General features: G+C 35.3%; 2 protein-coding genes across 2 annotated transcripts; one reads left to right on the top strand and one right to left on the bottom strand.

Moving 5' to 3' along the window:
* Positions 1-13: 13 nt before the first annotated feature.
* LOC149962169 (uncharacterized) lies at positions 14-27,366 on the top strand. Its single transcript, XM_090164604.1, has 2 exons — positions 14-260; positions 27,156-27,366. The coding sequence occupies exons 1-2, from the start codon at positions 92-94 to the stop codon at positions 27,164-27,166; spliced, it is 180 nt and encodes a 59-aa protein (XP_090020730.1). The 5' UTR covers positions 14-91; the 3' UTR covers positions 27,167-27,366.
* Positions 661-2,421, bottom strand: mRpL12 (mitochondrial ribosomal protein L12). Its single transcript, XM_090164597.1, has 5 exons — positions 2,227-2,421; positions 1,463-1,709; positions 1,328-1,403; positions 1,142-1,266; positions 661-859 (listed from the first exon to the last, which is right to left on the bottom strand). Exons 1-5 carry the CDS (start codon positions 2,295-2,297, stop codon positions 743-745), a joined length of 636 nt encoding a protein of 211 aa, XP_090020723.1. The 5' UTR covers positions 2,298-2,421; the 3' UTR covers positions 661-742.

Below are 27,366 nucleotides of genomic sequence, written 5' to 3'. Positions count from 1 at the left end.
TGCAACTTTCCAACTTCCTTTCGCGTTGAATTGTGTTTATCAAAAGTCCATTTTATTCCAAATAACAATAGTTTATAAATAACATCTTAAGATGAGTAAATCAACTATTGAAATATCTCAATGCAAAGATATCAGTTCTGATGTTCATCTCATGCCTTGCCACTTTGCGGAGGATGCCAATGCAGCAGTGTCAACTTATTTCAAACCATCAGTGAAAGACCATAAAGATTTGGACAATGTTAAAACCACATCATTTAGAGGTAGGCCATTGTTAGGTACTACATTAAGTGTTCCATCAGGGTATGACGGTGCATTGTTGGAAAGTCTTGATGAAAACAATGATGATGACGAGAATAAGGCTTTCACTGTAACTAAAACCTTTCACTCCATAAATTATTGGAACTGGGACAAGATACCAAGTAAAGATGACAAAATTGTGCGTGCTATGGACTGGTTCGCAGTTGCTGAAGCTATTCACAACCCAGTGGACTCAAATATTTCTATTAATAATCCAAATAAACATGCTGCGAGTGTTTCACCGATAAAGTCTGTTAAGAAATGATAGGTTCTAATCATTGTATAAAAAAATGCAATTTTAATCGCCAAACTTAATCTCTACAATTCCTAACAATGTTTAATAATAAATGAAGTTTGCACTCATTTGAGGGTTGTAAATTTTATTACCCGCAAAAATAATAATGGGTTATGAACTAGACATGATTCTCGCAATTTATTACTATTGTTATTCTATGGTACATGTGCCACCTACAGCTTCCAAGGCGGCTTTGAGTTTATCCGCTTCATCCTTGGATATATCGGATTTGACTACTTGTGGCGCTGCTTCTACAAATTTCTTAGCCTGAAATATTTTAAAACCCTTTTAAGTTACAACATTAACTGTTTACAGGGTTGCCACCGAAATCTGGAAAATAGGAACCAATATTTTTTAAAAACCATTAATTTAAAAACTGACTCATGTTCTAAGTTATACTAGAGCTTCAGCCACTTTGTAAATTGCTTAGATAAAGGCATAAGTGCTTTAAGCCAGATTTATAGCAAATAAGGTATTTAAAGGGCCCTGAAGAAAAATACAGGCCTGGTGGGAACCAAGCAAAGTTAATCAATAATCATTTAAACATACTTGAACCAAATTCATTCCCTCTACAGAGTTTTTAATTTCTTTAATGAGAGCCACTTTTTTGCTATCATCAAACTTCTCCAGTCTGACCACAAACATAGTTTGAACTACTTTAGACGTTGCCTCCTCTTCCTACGTAACAATGTGTTATTAAACCCTTTTTTTAATTTCTCACTGTTTTTCTACTACTTGCCTCTTTTGGAGCTTGCGGAGCCGCAACAGCCCCCATAGCCATCATTGGCGCATCTTGAATGTTTAAAGTTTTCTGGAAAAATTGAAAACCATGACCTTTTGTAAGACAATTTTAATATTTTGGAATAATACCTTTAACAATTCATTTAAATCTGCCACTTCTATTAACGTTAGTTTCGCAATGTCATCGACTATAGTTTTAATTTTATCTGAATATTTTTTATCTTCACTCATTGAGGTGGGATGTGGAATTGCATCTTCAAGAGCCACAGTTGCTCTATGCCTTTGTGTTGTTTTATTAACACTCGATGATGTTAAGCGTGTTACATTAGATTTGAACCTACATTGATTCTGTCGACAATACTGAAAAACTAGTGACCTATGGAAAGAATTAAAATTTCAATGAATGTCATGCCACTGTTGATTAAGCACGTAATTGTCACAGATTTCATACAGATTTGGCCAACTGATTTCCCTGATATTTTCAGGTTTTTCTACTGACAGTTCCAGGAGCAAGAGCACCCAATGTTTTAAGATAACCTCAATAAAAAGGTTTTACCTTATTACATCATACACTCTTACCTAGTGATACACTTCATGTCATTTCTAACTTAAAACAATCTTTTCATGAAGAGGTATATAGTTACTCATTTCACAATTGACATTTGAACTAAATTAGTTTCATATGTAAGAGCAATAAAAAGGCAAATCTTTAATAAGAAAAGTTCATTGATGCAAATTGGCACTCTCAACTTCTTAAGAGCAAACTTTGTGACCCTCAGGGTCTGTATGAACCCTGTCACATTACTGGCCTCTATTTTTGGTAAGTTTGAAAGTTAAACGTAAAAACCACCATTTACGTAAGCCTTGGTTACTACTATTGTCCTTAAACTTACCAGCGATTGCACACAAAAGCCTGTTTGGGTAAGGCCATACCGATATTAGTTAAAGTACCTATTAACGCCATTTTACTAATTACTTTACTTGTTAAATTAATTAAACTTCAGAAGTATGACAAATTAGAAAATTTAGAAAAAGCGTGAATCCAGAATCCATGCGTTTTTCCTGGCTTCCCACTCGCAGCGCCAAAACGGATACGTTCCAAACTAACTTACGTAATCCCGTTACATAAACATTTAGTATAATATTATTTCAATTAATTTATAAAATAATTAAACCTAAAATATGTTTTTCAATTACTTTGTTAAACTATAAACCGTTTAATTTATTTAAGATGTTTTAATAATCAGTTGCATTTTGAGTTGCTAGATGGCGGTGGCTCCACTAAACTCAAGGAGGTGTTCCCAATTTGAAGCGGGTGGAACAAATATAGTATTATTAAAGAAGTATATCACCTGAGCTTCGAGATATTACATTTCCTAGCATGGAACAGTAAATAATTTTATAACAAGGCCCATAAAATGTTTATGACCAACTTAAAACTGCGCGGGGTCGTTCATGATCACTTTCAACCAATAAGAAGGCCATTTCACTCTACGGTACTTATGTCTTACCATATAGGATCCTAGCTTATGTGTGTGGTGGAGCCTTATTTTTATAGCCTTAATAACTTGTAGTTTCGAAGTTGTCATAAAACTTTTTATACCTGAGCCCGGAGTATGCAAACATATTTCAGTTTAAATTCCCCAATTGCTGAACCTCTATGCTCTGAAATAGTTCTTGGTTCTCTCAAGTTATTTCAATCGTTGTTCAAATATTCTAGCTTTGAATATTCTTACTGTTTATTCTGGGAATTAGATTTCAATAACTTATGAATGAAATAAATTTCAACATTAACCGTTCAAGTACTTCGCTTATCCATTTTAATAAATATACAATGCATTTTTAAATTAACAAACTATACGGCTTTATCTCGAATATTTGGTCTTTGACTAATTATATTTTCGATTTTAAAATTGACTAATAAATATCCGTATTTTGTTATATCGTGTTAGTCTTGAAAGGCCTCAAAAAATTAAAAAGTTCAATTTATTTTATTCTAATAAAAAATATTAAAATTTGAAAAAATGCCATGAGTCTATAAGTCATAACATTAGTGGAAATTACTAAGCCTAAGCAAACTATCGTCTGCTAATACAAGGTACGATTTGTGCTTAACATAAGTACGTAACTAGCTACCATTATCCCTAGAATCTGTTAAACCTGGTGTTAGATCCCCCTGAAAGTCATAGTCCATAAATCCTCTTCTACATTTTCTGTGGAAAAAACTTGAGGTGCCACTGGATTGTTGCCAGTCTTACGATGACTTAATCGAGTTTTAAGGTTTTCCCGAAATCGATTTTATAGCTTCAAATTTGAGCGTTCGGAAATTGCTAGTATACGTATACGCAAAAGTGACATAATTACCAAAAGTGTGTCAATCTGACCTATTTCTTAATGAATGTTACTAGCGAAATACAAGTTGGGAGGGGAGAAGGGAAAGTAGGCCTTGGGGAGGGAAGGAAGTTAAAACCAACAATTAACGCCTCCTAGTGCGGAACGGAGGAACTAAGTAGCAGTGATCAAAGTTAGTGTATTTTTTAATTTTTCGTCGTTCTGTGGAGATGCTATCGCCATCTACTTACGATATAATACCATAGACTAAAAAAATATTAAGAAACGCGACAATAAATAGTCTTTTATGTGGTCGATCTCGAGTCGAGCATTCATTAAACCTTTAGCATACGAAAGTATAGGGATTGTCACACTTTAAGTAATTAAGTCACTTTTGGTATACGGACTTCAATTCAAAGGCTCGAGGGCTTGGCCATGGCCTATGGCCAAGGCCTAAAAATTCTTCGAAGTTAGGGAAGTGTTACTAGATCCTGAAAATTACATTAGCGTACGTAGCATTTTCAAAATATCATCGATTTCGGAAAAAGAATAATCGTACGCAACGGAAATTGAATATAAATTTGAATTTGATCGGAATATTGTCCGAGAAAGGAAAACGCACGAAATAGGTCCGCTAACCAACATTACAATTTACTATTGTCAAAAGCGACATAAGACCCAAAAGTGTGTCAGTATCATATTTAATGAGAGTTTGTCGCGAAGTAAAAAGAGGGAGTGGGAGAGGGGGTTGAAAATACGTCATCAAAATTTGTTATTTTCTCCACTTCAGACCCGCCGAGTTGGGCGTTTTAGAACGTATGTCTAAGGGAAAATAAATCGAAGAGAGAAAATCGCGGCAGACCATAGACTAAATAGCGTTGCTAGTAATATTCCAACTAGTAGTTTATGTAGTCTATTGTGAGACTAGCTCTCAGTAAATATTTTAACGGGCGCGAAGGTAGAGTTAATTGACACACTTTTGGGTCTTATGTCACTCACTTTTGCTATTGTGGAAGCTGTGAGAGGGGAGAGGAGGAGAGGGTTATTTCTAGGAGGATACATCCTCCATCCTCCTAAGTTATTTGAATTATTTCATTTTCAAAAACATCGTCTATGCTGTCGTCTGCACAAGCAGTTCAGAGCTATGCTTATTTATATTGCTTATAAAGTTATTTTTTAAATACTAAATGCAGATAATTTTCAAGTGTAATATTCAATTTAAATAATAAAAAATGCTATATCTGGTACATTCGAATAGTATTAGCTCATTTTAGGTAAGTGATAATTGTTTATTTCAAACGAATATATCACACACGCGGTCTAAATTCGCCAAGGCTTAAGTTGTATTGGCTTTTTAAAACTCCCGATTTATCAGAATATTGACCTTTAACTTTGGTCGAAGTTATATTTATAAGAAGTAAAAATAAACCGCTTGAAATAATCGTAAATTTCTCTCAAAATTATCGACGTGTATGATAATTATTGTACGTCTGGCAACACTTGGATAAACGGAATAATTAATCAACGTTCATAGTTTTTATTAGATGTTGAAGAATCGACGCTAAGAAAAAATAAATAAAAGCTACCGCAGCGAAATTCCTGGATTCTTGAGAAGCGCAGTTTTATGTAACAAAATCCTGATATTAAAGCAAGTGATGTCTCTATCATTGCCACCTGTATTATGAAAAGGCCCTTGTTATTCGAGATGGCCATGAGTCTATCCGATTCATAGATATAAGAAATGTATGTAAAGGTCTAGATAAATTTCGGGGCGTCTAAGCCTAACATAAAATACACCGAGGAAGGCACGTGACCAAGAGCGCCAGCTCTCTTAGCATTTTAGTACTAAGTGCTTGACCTTTCCGTAGGCCGTAGTCTTTAGTATAATTTTTAAGCACGAGACAACGGCTCTCGCGACGATAGCACGAGCTTTCTTACCGATAGATAGCGCCTTATGAGAATAGACTGCAGAAATTACGCGTTTCTGCTAGCTGTCACCTCCGTATTCACTCCATTTGAAATATTTTATCTAGACCTTTATATGCGTTTCCTATATCTATGATCCGATTCTTCGAAAAACGCGACTTTACTGAAGAGCGTGGTGCCATCTATTAATGGCAAAGGAAGCTAAAATTCAGAATAGCCTTATGATAACGTCGTCTATCTATTGAAAAAAGATACGTCACGTCGACGCCGCTTGCTTTAAAAGTGTAAAATAATTTTTTAAATTTTTGTTCAAATTATTATTTCGTGATTATTTAAAATAAATGAGGCTCATTTTATTTCTTTTAAATGGCCTAGATATAACTTTAGAACTTGTGCTAAAACGTAAAAATATTTATTTTGTTACTTATTAAGATTTTATGAATAGTCTATTTGGTGTTAATTTTTCAAGGACTATAACTAGACTTGAAACCCATAAAGGTTTTTCTTAACAAATATTTTACTTCACAACTTCATAGAAATCAAACTGAAGTTTAAAATTGTCATTATCAACATTTAATATATACTAATGAATTTTTAATGACCAGGTTCCAATCTTAGATAAAATATACTTATTTGCGAAAGTTCAAATTCTTCTGCGGGGTTGCCAGAGTTTAGAGAATTCAGTAAAAGTCAATAGATGTTTAAATAAAATCCCAATCAAAGTCAAATATAGAGTATGTGCTAGTGGAACCAAAAATAAATAGACATAAACAGAAAGTCTCGCATTGGAGGCAAATTTCGCGCCATGTAATCTGAGAAACTACTTTAACCCCTTTAGGCGGTGCAGACCACCTTCGCGGACCATTACAAATTTAGGGCATTGTACGAGGTACATGCGAAAACTGGTTTTAAAAACGTCGCTCTCCGCGAAATAGCTAGCAGCTAAGTTCGTAGTCTCCGCGCGCACGTGTGTACCAAAATCAAAACTTAATGTTTTAGTTTTGTGTTATAATGATGGAAATTCTCGGAGAGTTATGGATGTTATTATTAAGAATTATGCTGAAGACGTAAACCTATTTATTTCATCCCATTTACTTAAAGGAATTATAAATCCGAATATTTCAGTGTTCGTTTCTTTCTCTTCCACAGATTTTGGATATTCAGTTACTAAGCCTAGGTCTACCTTATCTAAGTCTTCTAACGCTTTGCTTTTTTTAAAAAATATCTTCATTGTTCTCAATTTCAACGAGTTCATTTTGGACTCCAGTCGTATGTAACTCTTTTATGTAAAAATTACATTGATTTGCCTGGTTTTTAGCATTTTTAGGCATTAATGCCACTTGAGCTGGGGTTTTTTTTTCGAGCCATCTAGAACTGAAAACTAAGCGGACCATCGAAAAAGCTTATAGGAAATCCCGCCAGGGTGTTTAGCATCCCGAAACACTACTTTTAAAAATTTCCGACCAAAATTTCCAAATGCTTTAGAGGCGATCTGATTGGGGGGCACTCAAAGGGTGGGAAGCATTGGGGGTTTGCACCTTAGAGTTCATGGAAACCAAAGGGAAAGGTACAGAATACCGCAAATGCTAGACTTTCTGTTTATGTCTATTTATTTTTGGTGGAACTGGACTTCCAACTGTTTTTCTTCAAAGCAGTCGTCAAAGTTCTGGCAGATATGTTAGGCAAGGGGGCAAGACAGTCGGGGAATATTTTATGGAATGAAGTATTGTTATTAAATTAACTTTACTATAGTTCTATAATAAATTATGTGACACAAATTTAGTTTAATTTTTATATAAAAATATACGTTTAAGCAGAAGCATATATCTTACAAGATAAGTAATCATCTACGCTAGACCATAGGCCCAACCTCGGAGAAGCTAGCGTCGTTACGCCACCAAGACTCGTTTCGGTCGCGAATAGATTCTTCGATAAAGTAAGTAGTTCGGATAGTTGATAATTTAAAGAAGGGCTTTTGATCTTTATTAAATTAAAAATTGGCCTTAAAACGGTCAGGGAAAACAATGCAAAGTTAGGGAATTAAATCTAAAATATTATGGCAACCCTGTTCCGGTTAAAATATGAATTGAACTGAGCATTATTGAAAAGCGATTTATGTATTAGAATTTTGCCCTAGATAACCGAATTTAGCTGTAAATACAACTTTGATTTCAGCAATCTCTGATCAATAGTGTGAATTTCATTTGCAATTCGATATGAGGAACACCAGCGCCATCTCTACTTACTCCCCGCGTTCTTTACAAACTTACGTCTGAATAGACCCGTTGATTGGCTACTATTCAATGAAACCTTTTTGCCTTCTATCCACACTCGTAAAAGTACGCGTCCAACGCCACTCCTTAAGCTCTTACCTACCTTATCTTAGTCGAACGTACGAAGTGTCCCCCAACGGCGAGCAAAATTGCCGCTGTATTCAGCTAGTAGCGCTTATAAACGTCAACGTAGTGATATGGCTTTATTTGTATATACCCCCAGTTTGTACCTACTGTAAATGCACATTGACATTCTAATGTTAAACGGTAAGGAACGTAAACTATAGTATGCAGCGCGTGTGAACTTGGGGTAGTATGTATAACGCTGTCAGGTTGTCTCCGTGATCTGACGACGTCTTTCCTTCCTGGGGAATTAATTTAGTTTCGATTTCTACCCTCGGGAGGGGACAGGCTAATACTGAAAGCTTCCTTGATTGGCTACCAGAGGGCGGGCAATGGTCAAGTTTTCTTGTTATCTAGGATTTCGCTCGGCCCTCTTCTCCTTCTGCATTTCGGACAACGGTCACTGTGCTCGGTTCAATGAATTGTTGGTTTTAAATTAAGTGGTTTTCAAGCCAGGAAAGGCCAACTTTTCCATTTCTAACTATCGACATTTTGAAGGTCGATCAGTGGCGTAGCCAGGATTTTGTTTCTGGGGGGGAGAGGCACGCCATTGAAAAAAGTAAAAAAATATAAATATTTGTACGTACGACCATACGTTTCGGGGGGGATATGCCTCCCTGGCTACGCCACTGGGTCGATATGGCCATTTTCAAGGTCTATATTACCTTGTTTTGAAGGTCGAGATGGCCATTTTCAAGGTCTATATTACCTTGTTTTAGAAGGTCGAGAGATGGCAATTTTCAAGGTATAGTATATTCCCTTTTTTTTAAGTACGAGATGGCCATTTTCAAGGTCTATATTACCTTGTTTTTGAAAGTCGAGGTGGCCATTTTCAAGGTCTATATTACCTTGTTTTTACCGTCGCTGTGTGTATATAGGTAGTGTCGATTTTAACATTATAACTGTGCTTTCCCCCACGCTTAACGCTATGGAAAAGTTAGCCCTTTTGGCATTCAAAACCTATGGTAATTTAGCATTGGCTTCACGCTATGGGAAAACCAATATGCCCTATGGTAATTTTTGCCGATTTCAAACTTAAAGCAACTGTCGGCTCTATCATTGCCACCTGTATTATTAAAAGACCCCTGTTATTAGAGATGGCCATGAATCTATCCGAACCTTCGAAAAAAATGACTTTCGTGGAGAGCGTGGAGCCATCTGTTAATAGGAACGGAAGCTAAAATTCAAAATAACGAAACAATAACGTCGTCAGAGAGCCATTATAGAGTGTTATATTTAGACCACTTTTACTCTACTTACGTCGTTAGTGAGCCTCAACCTAATTTATATATCCCATATAAAAATATTGTTAACAATTACTATAATTGAATTTATGGAAAAATTTACAAACGAGCCAATCAACGCGAAGCATACATTTATGTCCCGCCTTTTGGGTCAAAATGTAGCTTCAGCATCTTGTTTTGATTTCGACGCTAGCGACATCTGTGGGAAAAAGAGCTACTTCACCTAGAGCCGACACTTGCTTTAAGAACTGTTTAGTTGATTGTTTTAAAATTTTTAAGGGAATCTTCGTTTAAGTGTAGTGTAATTTCTTTATTATAATTGATAAAATAAATTGCAAAAGAAGTGTTTGAAAATTAACTTTTTAAAACACATTCATTTACAAATTACCGTCAGATGGCGATACATCTACCGGTCCAGAAACTTTTAGCTTGAGGGTGTAGCCTTCATTGGTTATGTCTCTGGTCAATCATCCGAATAATGCGAAAAGTAAAATGGCGGATTGCCGCCATGCTCAATACGAAATGAGTAATACTCAATGTGTTAGCCAAGGCTTAGATAATGACGAGCTAGAGCCTCTAGCTCGTCATTATCTAAGCCTTGGCTAACACATTGAGTGTTACTCATTTCGTATTGTCGAATATTACGTTCGAGTGTGGTCGTATGGTTAAAGATGAAAGATCTACGCTGCTTGCTGCTGGAGGCAACACGAGTTCGAGTCCCATCAACAAGCGTAATAAAACGAAATTGATTTTAATTATTTTTTACTAATAGTTAATTTTTTTATTAATAATTATTTTTTATTTTTTATTAATAATTATTTTTTATTTTTTATTAATAATTATTTTTTATTTTTTATTAATAATTATTTTTTATTTTTTATTAATAATTATTTTTTATTTTTTATTAATAATTATTTTTTATTTTTTATTAATAATTATTTTTTATTTTTTATTAATAATTATTTTTTATTTTTTATTAATAATTAATTAATTAATTTTTATTAATAATTAATAATTAATTAATTAATTTTTATTAATAATTAATAATTAATTAATTTTTATTAATAATTAATTAATTTTTATTATTAATTAATAATTAATTAATTTTTATTATTATTTAATAATTAATTAATTTTTATTAATAATTAATAATTAATTAATTTTATTATTAATTAATTATTAAACTATAGGTAGTGTTATTTTAACATTTTAATATTAATTTTATTATTAATTAATTATTAAACTATAGGTAGTGTTATTTTAACATTTTAATATTAATTTTATTATTCATAATTATAATTTTAATAATTATATATATAATATAGGGGGGCGCATTTCTTCCATGGGGGCCGAACACATTTTTGCGTTAGCTAGTAGTGCCCGTAAGGGCGGGAGAGAAACGTTTGACATTGCAGCAAAGATATTTATATGCTCTCAGATTGCAGAGAGGTCTACCGTGTATGATCTAAAGGAATAAATAAGTGTCGCACTTTCTTATCGAACAGTGTATGGTCCGAAGTAATAAATAAGTGTGGCACTTTCTTATCGAAACAGTGTATGGTCAGAAGTAATAAATAAGTGTGGCACTTTCTTATCGAAACAGTGTATGGTCAGAAGTAATAAATAAGTGTGGCACTTTCTTATCGAAAACGTGTATGGTCAGAAGTAATAAATAAGTGTGGCACTTTCTTATCGAAACAGTGAATTGGTCAGAAGTAATAAATAAGTGTGGCACTTTCTTATCGAAACAGTGTATGGTCAGAAGTAATAAATAAGTGTGGCACTTTCTTATCGAAAACGTGTATGGTCAGAAGTAATAAATAAGTGTGGCACTTTCTTATCGAAACAGTGAATTGGTCAGAAGTAATAAATAAGTGTGGCACTTTCTTATCGAAACCGTGTACGGTCAGAAGTAATAAATAAGTTTGGCACTTTCTTATCGAAACAGTGTATGGTCAGAATTAATAAATAAGTGTGGCACTTTCTTATCGAAACAGTGTATGGTCAGAAGTAATAAATAAGTGTGGCACTTTCTTATCGAAACCGTGTATGGTCAGGCCCTTAAGCTGCAACGTATGCGACCATGGGGACATAATCTCCGTCTTGTCATATTCTTAGTACATGTACATAAATACATTCTTGGAATAATATGATTTATGCAGTTGTTAATAATCCATATTAAATATCTGCTCTAAGAAAATACCAATTTAATCACCGAGATAATATAAAATCACATGGCCTCAACAGCTTTGGTATTGGTTTGCCCACCCGCGTATCCTGGGGGTGGGCGGTGGCCACTCTTTAACATAGGATGATAAATGATATTTCAAACGATAGTAAATCACATGGCCTCAACAGCTTTTGTATTGGTTTGCCCACTCGCGTATCCTGACGGTGGGCGGTGGCCACTCTTTAACATAGGATAGTAAATTATATATCAAATAATAGGAAATACCATGGGCTCAACAGCTTTTATATTAGTATGCCCACCCGGTCTCCTTTAACTTAGGATGGAAATTTATATATCAGACGATAAAAAATCACGTAGCCTCCACAGCTTTTGTATTTGTTTGCCTACCGGTGTCTACTAAGGGTGTATTGGCTTGCCCACCGGAATACCCCGATGTGGAACTAATATTACGGCCTGGCCGACTTGTTCAGACTTTTCTTAGTCAGGGTGGTGACCACTGTAACACACGGGAGTCGGTTACGGGTCAGTCTTGGGTTGAAAAGTCGTTTTAGGTCCATGACCAAAAGCCGACCTAAAAAGTCTTAATCTAAAAAATATATGTACGTAATTCAGACTTTTCTTAGTCAGGGTGCCGACCGAAATTTATAGTGCAATTTCCGACTTAAAAAGACCTTACACTGTTTTCTGATAATTGAGATTTTGGGCATCTTATCGGTTTCATGAACCCAAAATATTACCAAAAATACTGTGCTAACGTTTTGAATACGTATATAGATAAACGATTAAATCAATAAAATATACAGCAGTGCTAGCTTGTAATATTTTGTTTATTTTTAAATAAAATTTATTGAAAAAGTGATATGCATTGTCAAATTGCTTTACTTTAATCGTGTACAAGATTACAGATAAAACGAGCTGGCGAACACCGTAAACGACAAAGTGACTAAAAATCTTTATCTTCATACTTTTCAACTGACATATTTTTCTTTAATTCTTAAACACCACTCGTTTGGTTCTAACACCATTAGGTACTTTTTGGGTCGAAAATAAGACCTACCCTGTAGCACGAAGAGTCGATTTAAAGTCGATCTTTGGTCGAAAAGTAGCTTATCTGTCCTGGTCCAAATACCGACTCTAAAAGTCCTAAACGTTTGTGAGATAATAGGTACCTTGAAAAAACGTTTTTGGTCGTTTTAAAGTAGGTATGGCGACTCAACATTTTGGACCACTTCCCATATCTAAAAGTCTTAGCATTGGAACTATTTAGAATCCGAACGCCGACCTTGAATTGTTATAGCTGTCGTGACTTGAAAAAGACATTACACATTTATAGCCCAACCAACGGCCGACGTATATCCGACATTTTATTTGCCAATTAATCGCTCAAAACTGTGAAACTTTTGTGATTTAATAAAACAAATTGAAATATTTTTAAAATAACATCTATTCTGTATTATATTTTTTCGAAAAGATCATATATTCAATCTGAGAATGTTTCCTTGTTAAAAAATCTCTCAACTCAAGTAGGTTATATTCATATAGCTAAATAAGTTAGGGTAAGTTATTTTTAATGAAGATTTACTAGATAGTTCTAATAAGCCCTAAAAACTAACGAACTCTGTACCCTAGATTCCAAAGCTTTCCGATTGATGGATAGAAATTCATTGCTTCACTCCCGTTCATGGGACATCATCAATTACCTACATGTATATAGCTATTTATATAGCTATATTAATGACTTAACGTGGTCATTTTCAGTCATATAAAATATCAAAAAGGACGTCGCCGAGACTACCTGACGGTGTCGGGCCGACGTCGTTTTGACGTAATTATACAGTACATTCTTAGTCGGGATGACGTTGGTAATTTTGGGTATTTATCTTGATCGTCGACGTCGGCTCGACCCTACTTTGCCATACCGGCCCACCGATGTTTCGGAGTACATACGACGAACATTTAAAGTCGGCAGAAGTCGAACATACGACGTCGGGCCGACCCTAAATCAAGGAGGACATTTCGACCCTAAATAGTGCAGTGGGCCAACGTCCACCCGACTCCGCGAATTGCGTCTCCCGCCGACGTCAGCCCGACTCCGATTTGCTACAGGGGTGGTAATTGAAAATACAACTTATATACATGTTTTGCCGAAAGTTACAAATGCACCAGCTAATTAATGGTAAACCGGACCTTAAATATTTTTTCGCTTGAAAACAACAAAGTTTATTTGTTTCGTTTTTCTGCAGCAAAGTAAGTAAATTGAAAAGTAAGAGTTGGTATGTGTTTATAATTGTTGAAAGTATGGTGAAAAAAATTGAAATGGAATTTATTTGCCGATTTAAATATCGAAAGTGTGACTGAAATTGCCTATTTAAAAAAAAATAATATTCATTAAAGGTCTAATTGAAAAATGTGCTTCTAACTTATAACCTCCTCTCACAAAACTGTAGAATTTGGAAAAATCGCTATTTTGAGCCTTCAGTCATGTTCGATAATTTTTTTAATAATATCTCGGTGGTTGATAAAAAACCGGCTTCCTAAAAAACCTGGAGTAAGTATTGTAGTTCATGATCTAAAAAACCAATAAATTTAATATCTTTTCAAATGTCCGTAAAATTGGATACAATATTCACAATGTTTCCCTTTAAGGTTTCTAACATAAAAATGTTTATTAAGTGCGTATTATGCTTAAAGCTAGTTTTATTTAGGATATTGAATATGTTGTTGGTCTTAAAATTGAAGTAAATTAGATTAGTGTAAAAATAAAATAAAATAAGATTAGTGTAAAAATAAAATAAAATTAGATTAGTGTAAAAATAAAAGTATACTAAATTAGTGTAAAAATAAAAGTATATTAGATTAGTGCAAAAATAAAAGTATATTAGGTAAGCCAGCTCTAAACGTCAACCCATGTAGTTAAATTGAAAAACATTTCAGAATAAGGTTAGTACCTTGCTAATAAATGGTGTTTTATAAGAAAGTGAAGTTTACTGTAGATCATGAACTATGCATAATACCCAAAATACCACGTTTTCGTCAAAGCCAATGGACGGTTGGAACCAGTGTGTAGTTAGCCTGCCTAATTATCATGTTGCTTGATCTTGGCGTATTCCTATATTGTCATACAACTGGACTGATATTACTAATTTTGAAAAAAAATTCAAAGAACGAGATATATTACTTGAACAAAGTATAGCGGAGAATGCTTTTATCTCATGCGTCTGTGGGGACCAGAATATGTATGAGCCTATGAAGTCGTTGAACTGTTTGAACCAGCGTGTAGTTAGCCTGCAAATTATATTGGTTGGACTACGGACATATAATGTCATGAAACTGGGCTGACACTTTTAAATTTTAAAGATACTACTTTAACCAAGTAAAGTCAATTATTTTACATATGCACCTGTGGGGACCAGATAATACATAAGAGCTTATGCAGGCATTCTCTTGGTCGGAGTAGTGGCGTACTCTATTTTACGTTGTAAAAATACGAAATCTTTTGAAATGTGTGAAATATGTTCCTCCAACAAAGTAGTGGCGCATAGTTGTCGAACTGATGACACTGAGAGGACAAGACGCAAAATTTAAAGTTCCCAAAATAAGAATGTATGTATTCAAGTGGTTTTACTTAGTCCTTCGAAGTGCTTAGGTTCTGGTCGGATCTAACCAAACAAATTTGTGAATTTCTCTGGTGGCGTGCCTAAATTCCAACGCTGTTGTCTTTCAACTTCATGTGGAACCATCACTTTTAGAATAATCAACGAAAATGGACAAAAAAAACTTGCTTTAAAAAGGGTTACGAAATGTCTAGAGCTGGATTATTACCCGAAGTGTACCCAAAATTTAAAAAAGATCGCATGCCTAAGGTATTTCTTTCTAGTGACCGCTATTTTAGTTTTCATTTATATCAGTGTTTTCCTCGTTTATTTTATGTTCTACTAAGGAATTCAGGGTAACCAAATATATAATTCTAACGGAATTGGAAAAATGGTAAAAAGTAAGGAAGTATATTGGCAAAACATTTGCACATAAAGTTAAAATTGCTTTTCTTAGAGGTTTTAGAATTCCAAAAAATACCCTGATGAAGTGTTTTAGAGAGCACAGTGATCACTAGGAAACAACAAAAAATTGCTCATAATGCTCAATTTGATTCCTTACGTACGTGATAATGTATATGAAAAATAATTTTATAAATGAAATTGAAGAAATATGTTTATTATTTTACAAAGCAGTAAACCTTATAGAAAGAAATGTAAATGTTTTCAACATATTGTTAAATGACGAATAAATTAGTTTTGGAAATATGTGTGGTATGACAAGTGTCATTGAATGCTTTAAAGTATTATTGGTTTTGTATATTGCTATGTATTTAAATACATTCATTTTAAATTGATTCTCGTCTCTGCTCTTAGTTTTACACCACTATTAAATTATTTTACACATATTCTTGTAACAATAATTATAAATTTAAATTTAGTGTTTCGTCATTTGAATAGAACTTACAAACGACTCAAGTGTAATATATCGGTCACTGACGTTGTGAAAGACATCTTACTAAGTGAAATCGTACCACGGGACGTCGCCCTTAGTAGACTCGTACCTAGTGCCATCTCCCTAACTAACAACGTACTTAATGACATCTTACTAAGTGAAATCGTAAAACGGGACGTCGCCCTTAGTAGACTCGTCCCTAGTGCCATCTCCCTAACTAACATCGTACTTAATGACATCTTACTAAGTGAAATCGTAAAACGGGACGTCGCCCTTAGTAGACTCGTACCTAGTGCCATCTCCCTAACTAACATCGTACTTAATGACATCTTACCAAGTGAAATCATACCACGGGACGTCGCCCTTAGTAGACTCGTACCTAGTGCCATCTCCCTAACTAACATCGTACTTAATAACATCTTACTAAGTGAAATCGTAAAACGGGACGTCGCCCTTAGTAGACTCGTACCTAGTGCCATCTCCCTAACTAACATCATACTTAATGACATCTTACTAAGTGAAATCGTAAAACGGGACGTCGCCCTTAGTAGACTCGTACCTAGTGCCATCTCCCTAACTAACATCGTACTTAATGACATCTTACTAAGTAAAATCGTACCACGGGACGTCGCCCTTAGTAGACTCGTACCTAGTGCCATCTCCCTAACTAACATCGTACTTAATGACATCTTACTAAGAGAAATCGTAAAACGGGACGTTGCCCTTAGTAGACTCGTACCTAGTGGCATCTCCCTAACTAACATCGTACTTAATGACATCTTACTAAGTGAAATCGTACCACGGGACGTTGCCCTTAGTAGACTCGTACCTAGTGCCATCTCCCTAACTAACATCGTACTTAATGACATCTTACTAAGTGAAATCGTAAAACGGGACGTTGCCCTTAGTAGACTCGTACCTAGAGCCATCTCCCTAACTAACATCGTACTTAATGACATCTTATTAAGTCAAATCGTAAAACGGGACGTCGCCCTTAGTAGACTCGTACCTAGTGCCATCTCCCTAACTAATATCGTACTTGATAACATCTTACTAAGTGAAATCGTAAGACGGGACGTCGCCCTTAGTAGACTCGTACCTAGTGCCATCTCCCTAACTAACATCGTACTTAATAACATCTTACTAAGTGAAATCGTAAAACGGGACGGCGCCCTTAGTAGACTCGTACCTAGTGCCATATCCCTAACTAACATCGTACTTAATGACATCTTACTAAGTGAAATCGTACCATGGGACGTCGCCCTTAGTAGACTCGTACCTAGTGCCATCTCCCTAACTAACATCGTACTTAATGACATCTTACTAAGTGAAATCGTAAAACGGGACGTCGCCCTTAGTAGACTCGTACCTAGTGCCATCTCCCTAACTAACATCGTACTTAATGACATCTTACTAAGTGAAATCGTACCACGGGACGTCGCCCTTAGTAGACTCGTACCTAGTGCCATCTCCCTAACTAACATCGTACTTAATGACATCTTACTAAGTGAAATCGTAAAACGGGACGTCGCCCTTAGTAGACTCGTACCTAGTGCCATCTCCCTAACTAACATCGTACTTAATGATATCTTACTAAGTGAAATCGTAAAACGGGACGTCGCCCTTAGTATACTCGTACCTAGTGCCATCTCCCTAACTAACATCGTACTTAATGACATCTTACTAAGTGAAATCGTAAAACGGGACGTCGCCCTTAGTAGACTCGTACCTAGTGCCATCTCCCTAACTAACATCGTACTTAATGACATCTTATTAAGTGATATCGTACCACGGGACGTCGCCCTTAGTAGACTCGTACCTAGTGTCATCTCCCTAACTAACATCGTACTTAATGACATCTTACTAAGTGAAATCGTAAAACGGGACGTCGCCCTTAGTAGACTCGTACCTAGTGCCATCTCCCTAACTAATATCGTACTTAATAACATCTTACTAAGTGAAATCGTAAAACGGGACGTCGCCCTTAGTAGACTCGTACCTAGTGCCATCTCCCTAACTAACATCGTACTTAATAACATCTTGCTAAGTGAAATCGTAAAACGGGACGGCGCCCTTAGTAGACTCGTACCTAGTGCCATCTCCCTAACTAATATCGTACTTAATGACATCTTACTAAGTGAAATCGTACCACGGGACGTCACTCTTAGTAGACTCGTACCTAGTGCCATCTCCCTAACTAACATCGTACTTAATAACATCTTACTAAGTGAAATCGTAAAACGGGACGTCGCCCTTAGTAGACTCGTACCTAGTGCCATCTCCCTAACTAACATCGTACTTAATGACATCTTACTAAGTGAAATCGTACCACGGGACGTCGCCCTTAGTAGACTCGTACCTAGTGCCATCTCCCTAACTAACATCGTACTTAATGACATCTTACTAAGTGAAATCGTAAAACGGGACGTCGCCCTTAGTAGACTCGTACCTAGTGCCATCTCCCTAACTAACATCGTACTTAATAACATCTTACTAAGTGAAATCGTAAAACGGGACGTCGCCCTTAGTAGACTCGTACCTAGTGCCATCTCCCTAACTAACATCGTACTTAATGACATCTTACTAAGTGAAATCGTAAAACGGGACGTCGCCCTTAGTAGACTCGTACCTAGTGCCATATCCCTAACTAACATCGTACTTAATGACATCTTATTAAGTGAAATCGTACCACGGGACGTCGCCCTTAGTAGACTCGTACCTAGTGCCATCTCCCTAACTAACATCGTACTTAATGACATCTTACTAAGTGAAATCGTAAAACGGGACGTCGCCCTTAGTAGACTCGTACCTAGTGCCATCTCCCTAACTAACATCGTACTTTATGACATCTTACTAAGTGAAATCGTAAAACGGGACGTCGCCCTTAGTAGACTCGTACCTAGTGCCATCTCCCTAACTAACATCGTACTTAATGACATCTTACTAAGTGAAATCGTAAAACGGGACGTCGCCCTTAGTAGACTCGTACCTAGTGCCATCTCCCTAACTAACATCGTACTTAATGACATCTTACTAAGTGAAATCGTACCATGGGACGTCGCCCTTAGTAGACTCGTACCTAGTGCCATCTCCCTAACTAACATCGTACTTAATGACATCTTACTAAGTGAAATCGTACCTCGGGACGTCGCCCTAAGTAGAATCGTACCTAGTGGCATCGCCTTAAATGGCATATAGTACCTAGTGGCATCGCCTTAAATGGCATATAGTACCTAGTGGCATCGCCTTAAATGGCATAATGTAAAGTCCCTGTATATTTAAAAATTATTATATTTTCCGCAATCGCGTTTCTGGAATGATTATGTTACTAAATTAAAATGCGCTTATAAATGCATGAATTTAATTATTAAACATGCAGCCAATTTTTTCGTATATTGTAAATAGAAAAGTAGATTAAAAACAAAAATAAAATAACCACTATTGCACAATTTATTTCATTGTCCAATATTGGTTATTTTATTCTTATTTTTAATTTACAAGTGAGCCGGTAAGAATTTTTCATTATTTTAGAAAAATAGATAATAAATAGATTTTAAAGACCGAAAATAATTTATAGTTTTATTTTATCCCCGTGAAAAAAAAAACTTCTAAAAATATAAATCCAGTAATTTTGCGGACGTGTAAAAATTGATATATCGTTGATATTTAAAAGATTGAATCTTCCAACGTCCTGTCCTGCATCCGTCAAAGAGCCGGCAATGTCCAGGTTATCTTGGTTGAGCCGACGGAAGCCATCATTTGATAGAACTGACTTTCTAATCCGCGTTCGGCGCTGCTGACGCCTTATCTCTGGCACGAGTGATGACAACGCCCCTGGCGGCGAACTGTGGAACCTCATCCCCTTCTCTTCCATTTAATCGCGTCAAAGTACCCCCGCGCGAGGAATTCTTTCTGGACTTCCGGATTACGTATTGACAGATGCTGCGCCACCTAGTAGCCTTGGTCGATAATTAACAATAAAGGCCTATACTCTTGCTATTTTCGAAGTTCATTTCTATAATTTACAATTTAATTTAGAAATAAAATTTCTAATCCTATAATTGCTCTAATTAATTATCGGCTCTTGGTTAATACAATTATACGTAGTCGCCCTTCTTATTTGGGAAAAAATGGCGCCATCTACTTGTGGGACGTCTAATTGAAACCAAATTGAAATAAATCAAATGTAAGTTTTATAAATTATTTGCTTTAAATCGCCTTTTAATATTCAATGTATTTTTGGAAATGTACGAAAGTAGTTTCTGTAGCAATGCCAAACTAAAACAAAATTAAATTGGATGTAGTAGTAACGAAATTAAATTGGATGTAGTAGTAACGAAAATAAATTGGATGTAGTAATAACGAAAATAAATTGTATGTTGTAGTAACGAAACGAAATTGTATGTAGTAGTATCGAAATGAAATTGGATGTAGTTGTAACGAAATTAAATTGTATGTAGTAGTAACGAAATTAAATTGTATGTAGTAGTAACGAAATTAAATTGTATGTAGTAGTAACGAAAATAAATTGGATGTAGTAATAACGAAAATAAATTGGATGTAGTAGTAACGAAATGAAATTGGATGTAGTTGTAACGAAATGAAATTGTATGTAGTAGTAACGAAATGAAATTGGATGTAGTAGTAACGAAAATAAATTGGATGTAGTAATAACGAAAATAAATTGTATGTAGTAGTAACGAAATGAAATTGGATGTAGTAGTAACGAAATTAAATTGTATGTAGTAGTAACGAAATGAAATTGGATGTAGTAGTAACGAAATGAAATTGGATGTAGTAGTAACGAAATGAAATTGGATGTAGTAGTAACGAAATGAAATTGGATGTAGTAGTAACGAAATTAAATTGGATGTAGTAGTTACGAAATGAAATTGGATGTAGTAGTAACGAAATGAAATTGGATGTAGAAGTAACGAAATTAAATTGGATGTAGTAGTTAAATATAATTAAGATTAATTCAAATTATAGTTTCTATTACCACTGCACGCCAACAATTAATCACTTTTTCAAGAAAAATATGTAATAAATTCTTTGAAATAAATTGAAAAACACGATCCAAATCAAATAAATAACTTTGTTAAAAAAACTAAATAATCAAGACCCGGTGGATCTACTTTAATTATCATCAATTAAATGCAAAACAATTTTTAGTATTTGATTAAAAAGGCTTAAACCTTTCAGATACAATTTAAAACTTATGACTGAAATTGAAATAAATTCTCACATTTTCCCATCGGATCGTATTCAACTTAAACATACTCTCTTTAAGAAATTAGACGTAAAAATTTATTTAATTATGGGAAATTTAATTAAGAAAATCACTAGGAAAGTTACCTTGGTGTTTCCTACTAATGTAAAGTCCGGGATCGAATTTAAGGGAGAGTTATTTCGGCGGACTGAAACACCGTTGTGTGGGACCTAATTGTTCTACAAATGAACACTCAACACTTCCGTTAACCTTGTTTTATTTGAATCTTGCTAAGCCTACTTTTATGCTGTCGGAGAAAATACAACTTTTTACAATCGATTTTAAAGGGAGACTGATTTGATTTGTAACTTTGCTCTGCGCGCCAGCACGATAAACACAAGGATAACATACTTATACAAATATTATACAACATTTTGATATGTTTTTATAGGGCAGTATAACGGTCACTTTGAAGTTTAGATAATTACATATACATGTACAGTGTAACGAATAAACAAATACAAAAAATAAATTCCTACGCGGGCAATTTACTCTTGACACGAATTTTCTAACAAATGGTGACAACTCTGTAAGAATGGAGTGGAATCGTCGAAAAATTGTGTGAACTCAATGGAAATCGAAAAATTATTATGGGAACTAATTGGAAATTGAAAAAAAGATTCATAATTTATTTAGAGGGACTACAATACTGCAACCTAACAATGAGACTATTTACGTACGATGACTTCGTTTTTTCGCGTCGGAAAGTTTTCGCGTTAGCCTTTCAATCACGTTGTGCAAGTTGTCTTGCATCTGCTGGCTCTTCAATAAATGTTGTCTCAAAGTGTTCATTTCCTTGTTGAACTCCGTTTTTGTCTGTTTTAAGTCGACCACCATGCCGTTAAATTGCAACACGAAACGGGACAATTGGAGCTGTTTGGCGTGCAATTCCTTTTCTAGGGCTTCGACCTCGTCGGAGTCCAAAACTGGAATAGGCACATCAATGATGGTCGTGTTTTTTATTCGGTCTAATCGCGTCCTGAAGGAGCACAGACATCCGGAACTTCCGTAACTAGTGGCGTCGCTGCTTACAGACATTGAGTCATCCTGCAGTGGGACATCGGACCCCAAATATTGCCCATCGGGAAGTACATTTTCAGCGTCAATGTTGGCTTCTCTTTGCTGAAGAAGTCGTACAAGGTCGCTATGACCCTTCTCGGTCGCTACACGCAGTAGGGTGTCCAGTTGGTCAGTGATATACGGACTAGCCCGTGGCCCTAGAAATAGTGACACCACCTCCGTTTGACCTTTGTCCGTCGCGAAGTTTATCGGCGTTAATAGGCAACCGTTTCTGCGGTTGAGAAATGATTCTTTGACGTTGGCTCCGTTTCGCAGCAGCAATTTGACGATGTTGACGTGTCCCTTCTCGATGGCGCCCTTCAAAGGACTGAAAACGTCCGTTTGACTCGATTTAGGATTAGCGCCGCCTTCCAAAAGCCTCACGCAAAACTGGTAGTTTCCCCTTCTTGCCGCCGAGTACAGAGGAAAACGACTGAACACGTCCTTTATTTCCGGGTTGGAGCTCACGGGTCCACCAAGATCCCAGGACGAAAATTTGTGATTCTTGTTGAGCACCTCGTATTCGTTGGCCCCCTTTTCGAGAAGTAACTTGACCACCTCGGCGTGGCCCATTCTGGTGGCGATTTCGAGCGGTGTCCGAGATTGTTCGCGGTGACAATTAACCCAGGCACCTTGTGCCAGAAGAGTTTCGCAAATCTGGTAATGACCGAAGTAAGATGCCCATAATAGGACTGAGTGTCCGTTTTTATCTCGGACATCCACACTGGCACCGGCTATTATTAAGGAAAGCGCAATGTCGGCATCACCTTCTTTGACCGCTTTCATGAGCCGTTCATTCGCGATAGTCAGCTCTTCGTCCGTGTCCATGACTCAATAATTAATCTTACAACTACATGTAATCCAAAGTAACCGTTTGTTTAAATATTCTACGCAACCGGACGTTTTTATTCCAAATGAATTGGTAACTAGCTGATACGAGTGTGACAGATGATAGGCAAATTATCGCACTTTCGTTGCTACGCCGGCTTATCAATACTAAGAAGACGTACTGCAATATAAATTGTCTATAAAACATTTCAGTAGATATGAAAGAATACGGAATGGAATGTAATAAAATTTACCGATATATCCGTCTATAAATTTTCAAATCTTTGAAAACTCTATCATTGCGCGGGTTTCATGTGCCTTCATCTTCTAACCAGGGCTGGACCAAAGTATATTTGTTTTAGTAGTCAGCCTGACTAGTGAGCCTCCTATCTTAATTTATTTTAGTTTCCACTGACTAGTAGGGGTAAAATGGAGATATAAAAACTAGAAGGACAGCCAACATTTTGCTTTACCCGTCAGAATTAAAATAGGAGTTTATTAAATAAAATGGGATTGATGAATGATGAATTTATGGTACGCAATATTGTCCATTATTTATGAGTATTTATGTAAATTTTTCACTAGTCAAATTGACTAGTTAGCCCCAGATTTCGATTAAATTTAATAGTCAGAGCATTTATTTTAGTAGTCAAATGCCGTGAATAGTGCCTTAGGTCCAACCCTGCTTCCAACTACACAACTGACTCAGGAGGCTTCCATCGGGTGATTCGGGTCCTATAATACTTAAAGCAAGTGTCGGCTCGATGTGAAGTAATTCTTTTTTCAACATATGTCACAAGCGTCGAAATCAAAACAAGATACTTAAAGCAAATGTCGGCTCCAGGTGAAGTAGCTCTTTTTTCAACAAATGTCGCTAGCGTCGAAATCCAAACAAGATGCTGGAGCTATATTTTGACCCAAAAGGCGGGACATAAAAGTATGCTTCGGGTTGATTGGCTCATTTGTAAATTTGTCAATAACTTCAATTATAGTAATTGTATCAATATATTTTATATGGGATATATAATTTAGGTTAAAGTTCACTAGCGAGGAGACGACCCGAGGTGTAACACACCGATTTTGTTCAAACTCGGGGGTTTGGTAGACCTTCATGTAACTTGATAAACCCCAAAGGGAAATGTCTCCATAGGCATACATTTTGCCATGGCAACCAAAAATGTTTTTTACAATACAAAATGGAAATTTTCCCATTGAAAATAACATTGGAATCTGACCAATATTAAGGGTAACCCCTGTAAAAAAATTTAAATTTTTGAAAATGATTAAAATAGAAAATATAAATAAAAAATAATGAAAAAGTTCGACATTAATTTAAATTGTTACAGGAGGTACCCTTAAAATTGGTCAGATTCCCATATTATATTCAACGGGAAAATTTCCATTTTGTGTTTTCAAAAACATTTTTGGTTGCCATGGCAAAACGGTTGTCTATGGAGACATTTCCCTTTAGGGTTTTTCAAGTAACATGCAGGTCTACCAAACCCCCGAGTTTGAACCAAATCGGTATGTTACACCTCGGGTCGTCTCCTTGTAAGTAGAGTAAAAGTGGACTAAATATAATACTCTATAATGGCTCACTGACGACGTCATTGTTTCGCTATTTTGAATTTGAGCTTCAGTTCCCATTAATAGATGGCTCCACGCTCTCCACGAAAGTCATTTTTTCGAAGATTCGGAGAGATTCATGGCTATCTCTAATAACCGGGGCCTTTTAATAATACAGGTGGCAATGATAGAGCCAATAGTTGCTTTAAGCTATATTTTGACCTAAAAGGCGGGACATAAAAGTACACCTCGTGTTGATTGCCTCGACTTAAATTATAGTAATTTTTAACAGTATATTTTAAATGGTATTAACTCTGGCCTATCGGCCAGAGTTATTTATGGGCCGAACATGCTTTCCTAAGGGAATCGATAGTACACTGGAAGGCAGAAAAGAATATAACTTTTTGTTCACTTTTTGAAAAAAAGACAATTATTTTCAAGGTTTTTCATGCCCAAGATTCAGCATTAGGGAGGCTAGCGGCATTATTCTTATTGTCAACAATAATTGATTAACATATTAAAATTGCAATAATTTTCAAGGTTTACTCGGCAGTAAATAAGAGTATACCAATGGCTTTTCTTCATAGACTCATATCTGACATAAGTCTGCTTTCATTGGCTGGGAAGTTCCTGAGCTAGCAACCCTGTTACAAAATTCCAAAATAAAATGGCGGTCCGCAATGTCACCTTAAACTAGTGTTAAAACTTTTCGGTTTTTAAAAGCGTATTATTTATGAGATGTATTTATTTAATTGAAAATTATTATTACTAAACAATTGTATTATCGTTAATTATTTAAAATTTTAACTAATATTTAGAACTTTAGGGTAAGTTTTAATAATAATTTGAAATTCGCGCAACAAAGATTGTAGAATTATACGCCATTAGATGGACTCCTAGGATGTAGTAGGATATACATTATTTCAGCTAAGGGGCTTTGTAATTTGTTGAAAAGTAGGAACTCTGACTAGCTTTCTATTGAATTAAAAAGAGTTCCAAATTTAGAATATAAAACTGTGACTATAAGTGAAGATAAGTGTTAAGGTATTTTGTGAAAATAATTCTGTTAAATTTGCAGTTGAAAAGCTAGTCCTTCTCTTCAGTTTTAATATATTTTAGACTGGAAATGACGGAGTGACAGCAATGGTTAAACTTATAGTGGGCACTGATCAATTTGATCCCATTTTTGTTAACAGTGTGAGGTCTCAGTAGTTTGTTTCTAATTTCAGGATTTCTGGTAAATTTACAGTAGAAAAATCAACGAGCAGAGTCCTATTCTTCAGTTAAAATTGATTTTATGGTAGAAATGAAGTCATTTAGTGAACGAGTGACAACAATGGATAGTACCATTGCTAAGGAAACAAAGTACATGTACACTGTGGCCCACAAAATGCTTTATTTTTTTTAAAATTCCACTCGTTCTTTAATTAACTAATTTAGAGACTGAAAAAATTACTTGATTAAATTGTGTTTTTTCCGATTGGAAAAAATGCATGATTCAAGTATTGAAGTTAATGATTTGGTTGTGCAAAGTGAAATTTACTAAATTTAAAGAATTTTGATAACTACACATTTGGAAAGGCACGAATCAAGAAATATTATTGTGAAATGTATGATATCTCTGTAGCTCCTAACTTTAATTGATAAAATTTTAAGAATTCTTATTAAATTGAAACTCTAGTCTTCAACATTTTTGATATTGTTTCTTTACATTTTGGTTTGAATCAAAGTGTAGGATCTGTCATAAACAAAACTAACATTTTTTACTATAAAGTGAAAAGTTATAAAACTTCTTAAAAAAAACTGGAATGACCGGAAATGACAATTACATAAATTGTGTATTCAAAGTGACCTACAAATAACGATATTAAGTTATTTATTATTGGGTCTTGTAACTGAATGATTACTTATGGCTTATATTTACAATAATAATTTCTACGATAAATATGCCCTGTAGGGCAGGGACAAGAGCCAGATATTAATTAAAAATGCTTTTATCAAAGCAGTTTAAAGGTAATTTATGGAGGGGGGGGGTGAGTTGGTACCTAGAAAGGTACAGATATTGCTTTAGATTTTAAGAGATATTTTTTGCAATTACTTTCAAAAGCCAAATATATTTTATTACATTTCATCAATTTTCCTCTCCTTTTCACAAATTGATATTCATATTTATCAGATGGAAATGTATATATTTTAAAACCCTTTCCTTAAATTTGAGCCTTGAAACTGTAACAGGAAATTTATTAACTCCTGATAAAAGTAAAATATATCAAACATTTTACCTTAAAAAGTCAGGGAAGATCTCTTAAAGTGGTCAGGGAAAACAGGGAATAGTGAGGGAATTTCATTCGGAAAATTTTGTTTCAACCCTGTATTAAATTAATCATGGTAAACAGGAAAACAGTCAGGGAATTTGAATCTCAAAAAATCATGGCAACCCTGCATGAATCCCGAACAAAAAATATCTTTGTGAAGGCGAAAAATATAATTATCTTTGAAGTCATTGTTTTTATCTTCTCCATAGGATCTTCCTAATGATAGCGAGCCGGAACACAATACTGGCCGAATGGGCGGGTCCGAGACTGACCACTACTTGACCACTTAATGATTCTTTGTCAGGCAAAGCGGACCTAAATGGGGTTAAAGAGAAAATAATGTTACATTCGTGTTCCCAATGTTGCCACGACTGTGTGTGCTTTCACTGTTTTTGCGAAAGAGTAGTTTTCAAGACTTCA

Source organism: Leiobunum rupestre, chromosome 1 (assembly GCF_980474605.1).
Source record: "Leiobunum rupestre chromosome 1, qqLeiRupe1.1.hap1, whole genome shotgun sequence".
Classification (NCBI taxonomy): domain Eukaryota; kingdom Metazoa; phylum Arthropoda; class Arachnida; order Opiliones; family Sclerosomatidae; genus Leiobunum; species Leiobunum rupestre.
Note: the sequence above shows the minus strand (reverse complement) of the source record. Positions and strands in the feature narration are given on the sequence as shown.

Coding starts and splice junctions, on each gene's coding strand:
- mRpL12 (XM_090164597.1), bottom strand. CDS start 2,297: ATGGCGTTAATAGGTACTTTAACTAATATCGGTATGGCCTTACCCAAA. Junction 1,267..1,327: donor GCAAGCTCCAAAAGAGGCAA/GTAGTAGAAAAA, acceptor TTACGTAGGAAG/AGGAGGCAACGTCTAAAGTA. Junction 860..1,141: donor AGGGAATGAATTTGGTTCAA/GTATGTTTAAAT, acceptor AAAATATTTCAG/GCTAAGAAATTTGTAGAAGC.
- LOC149962169 (XM_090164604.1), top strand. CDS start 92: ATGAGTAAATCAACTATTGAAATATCTCAATGCAAAGATATCAGTTCT.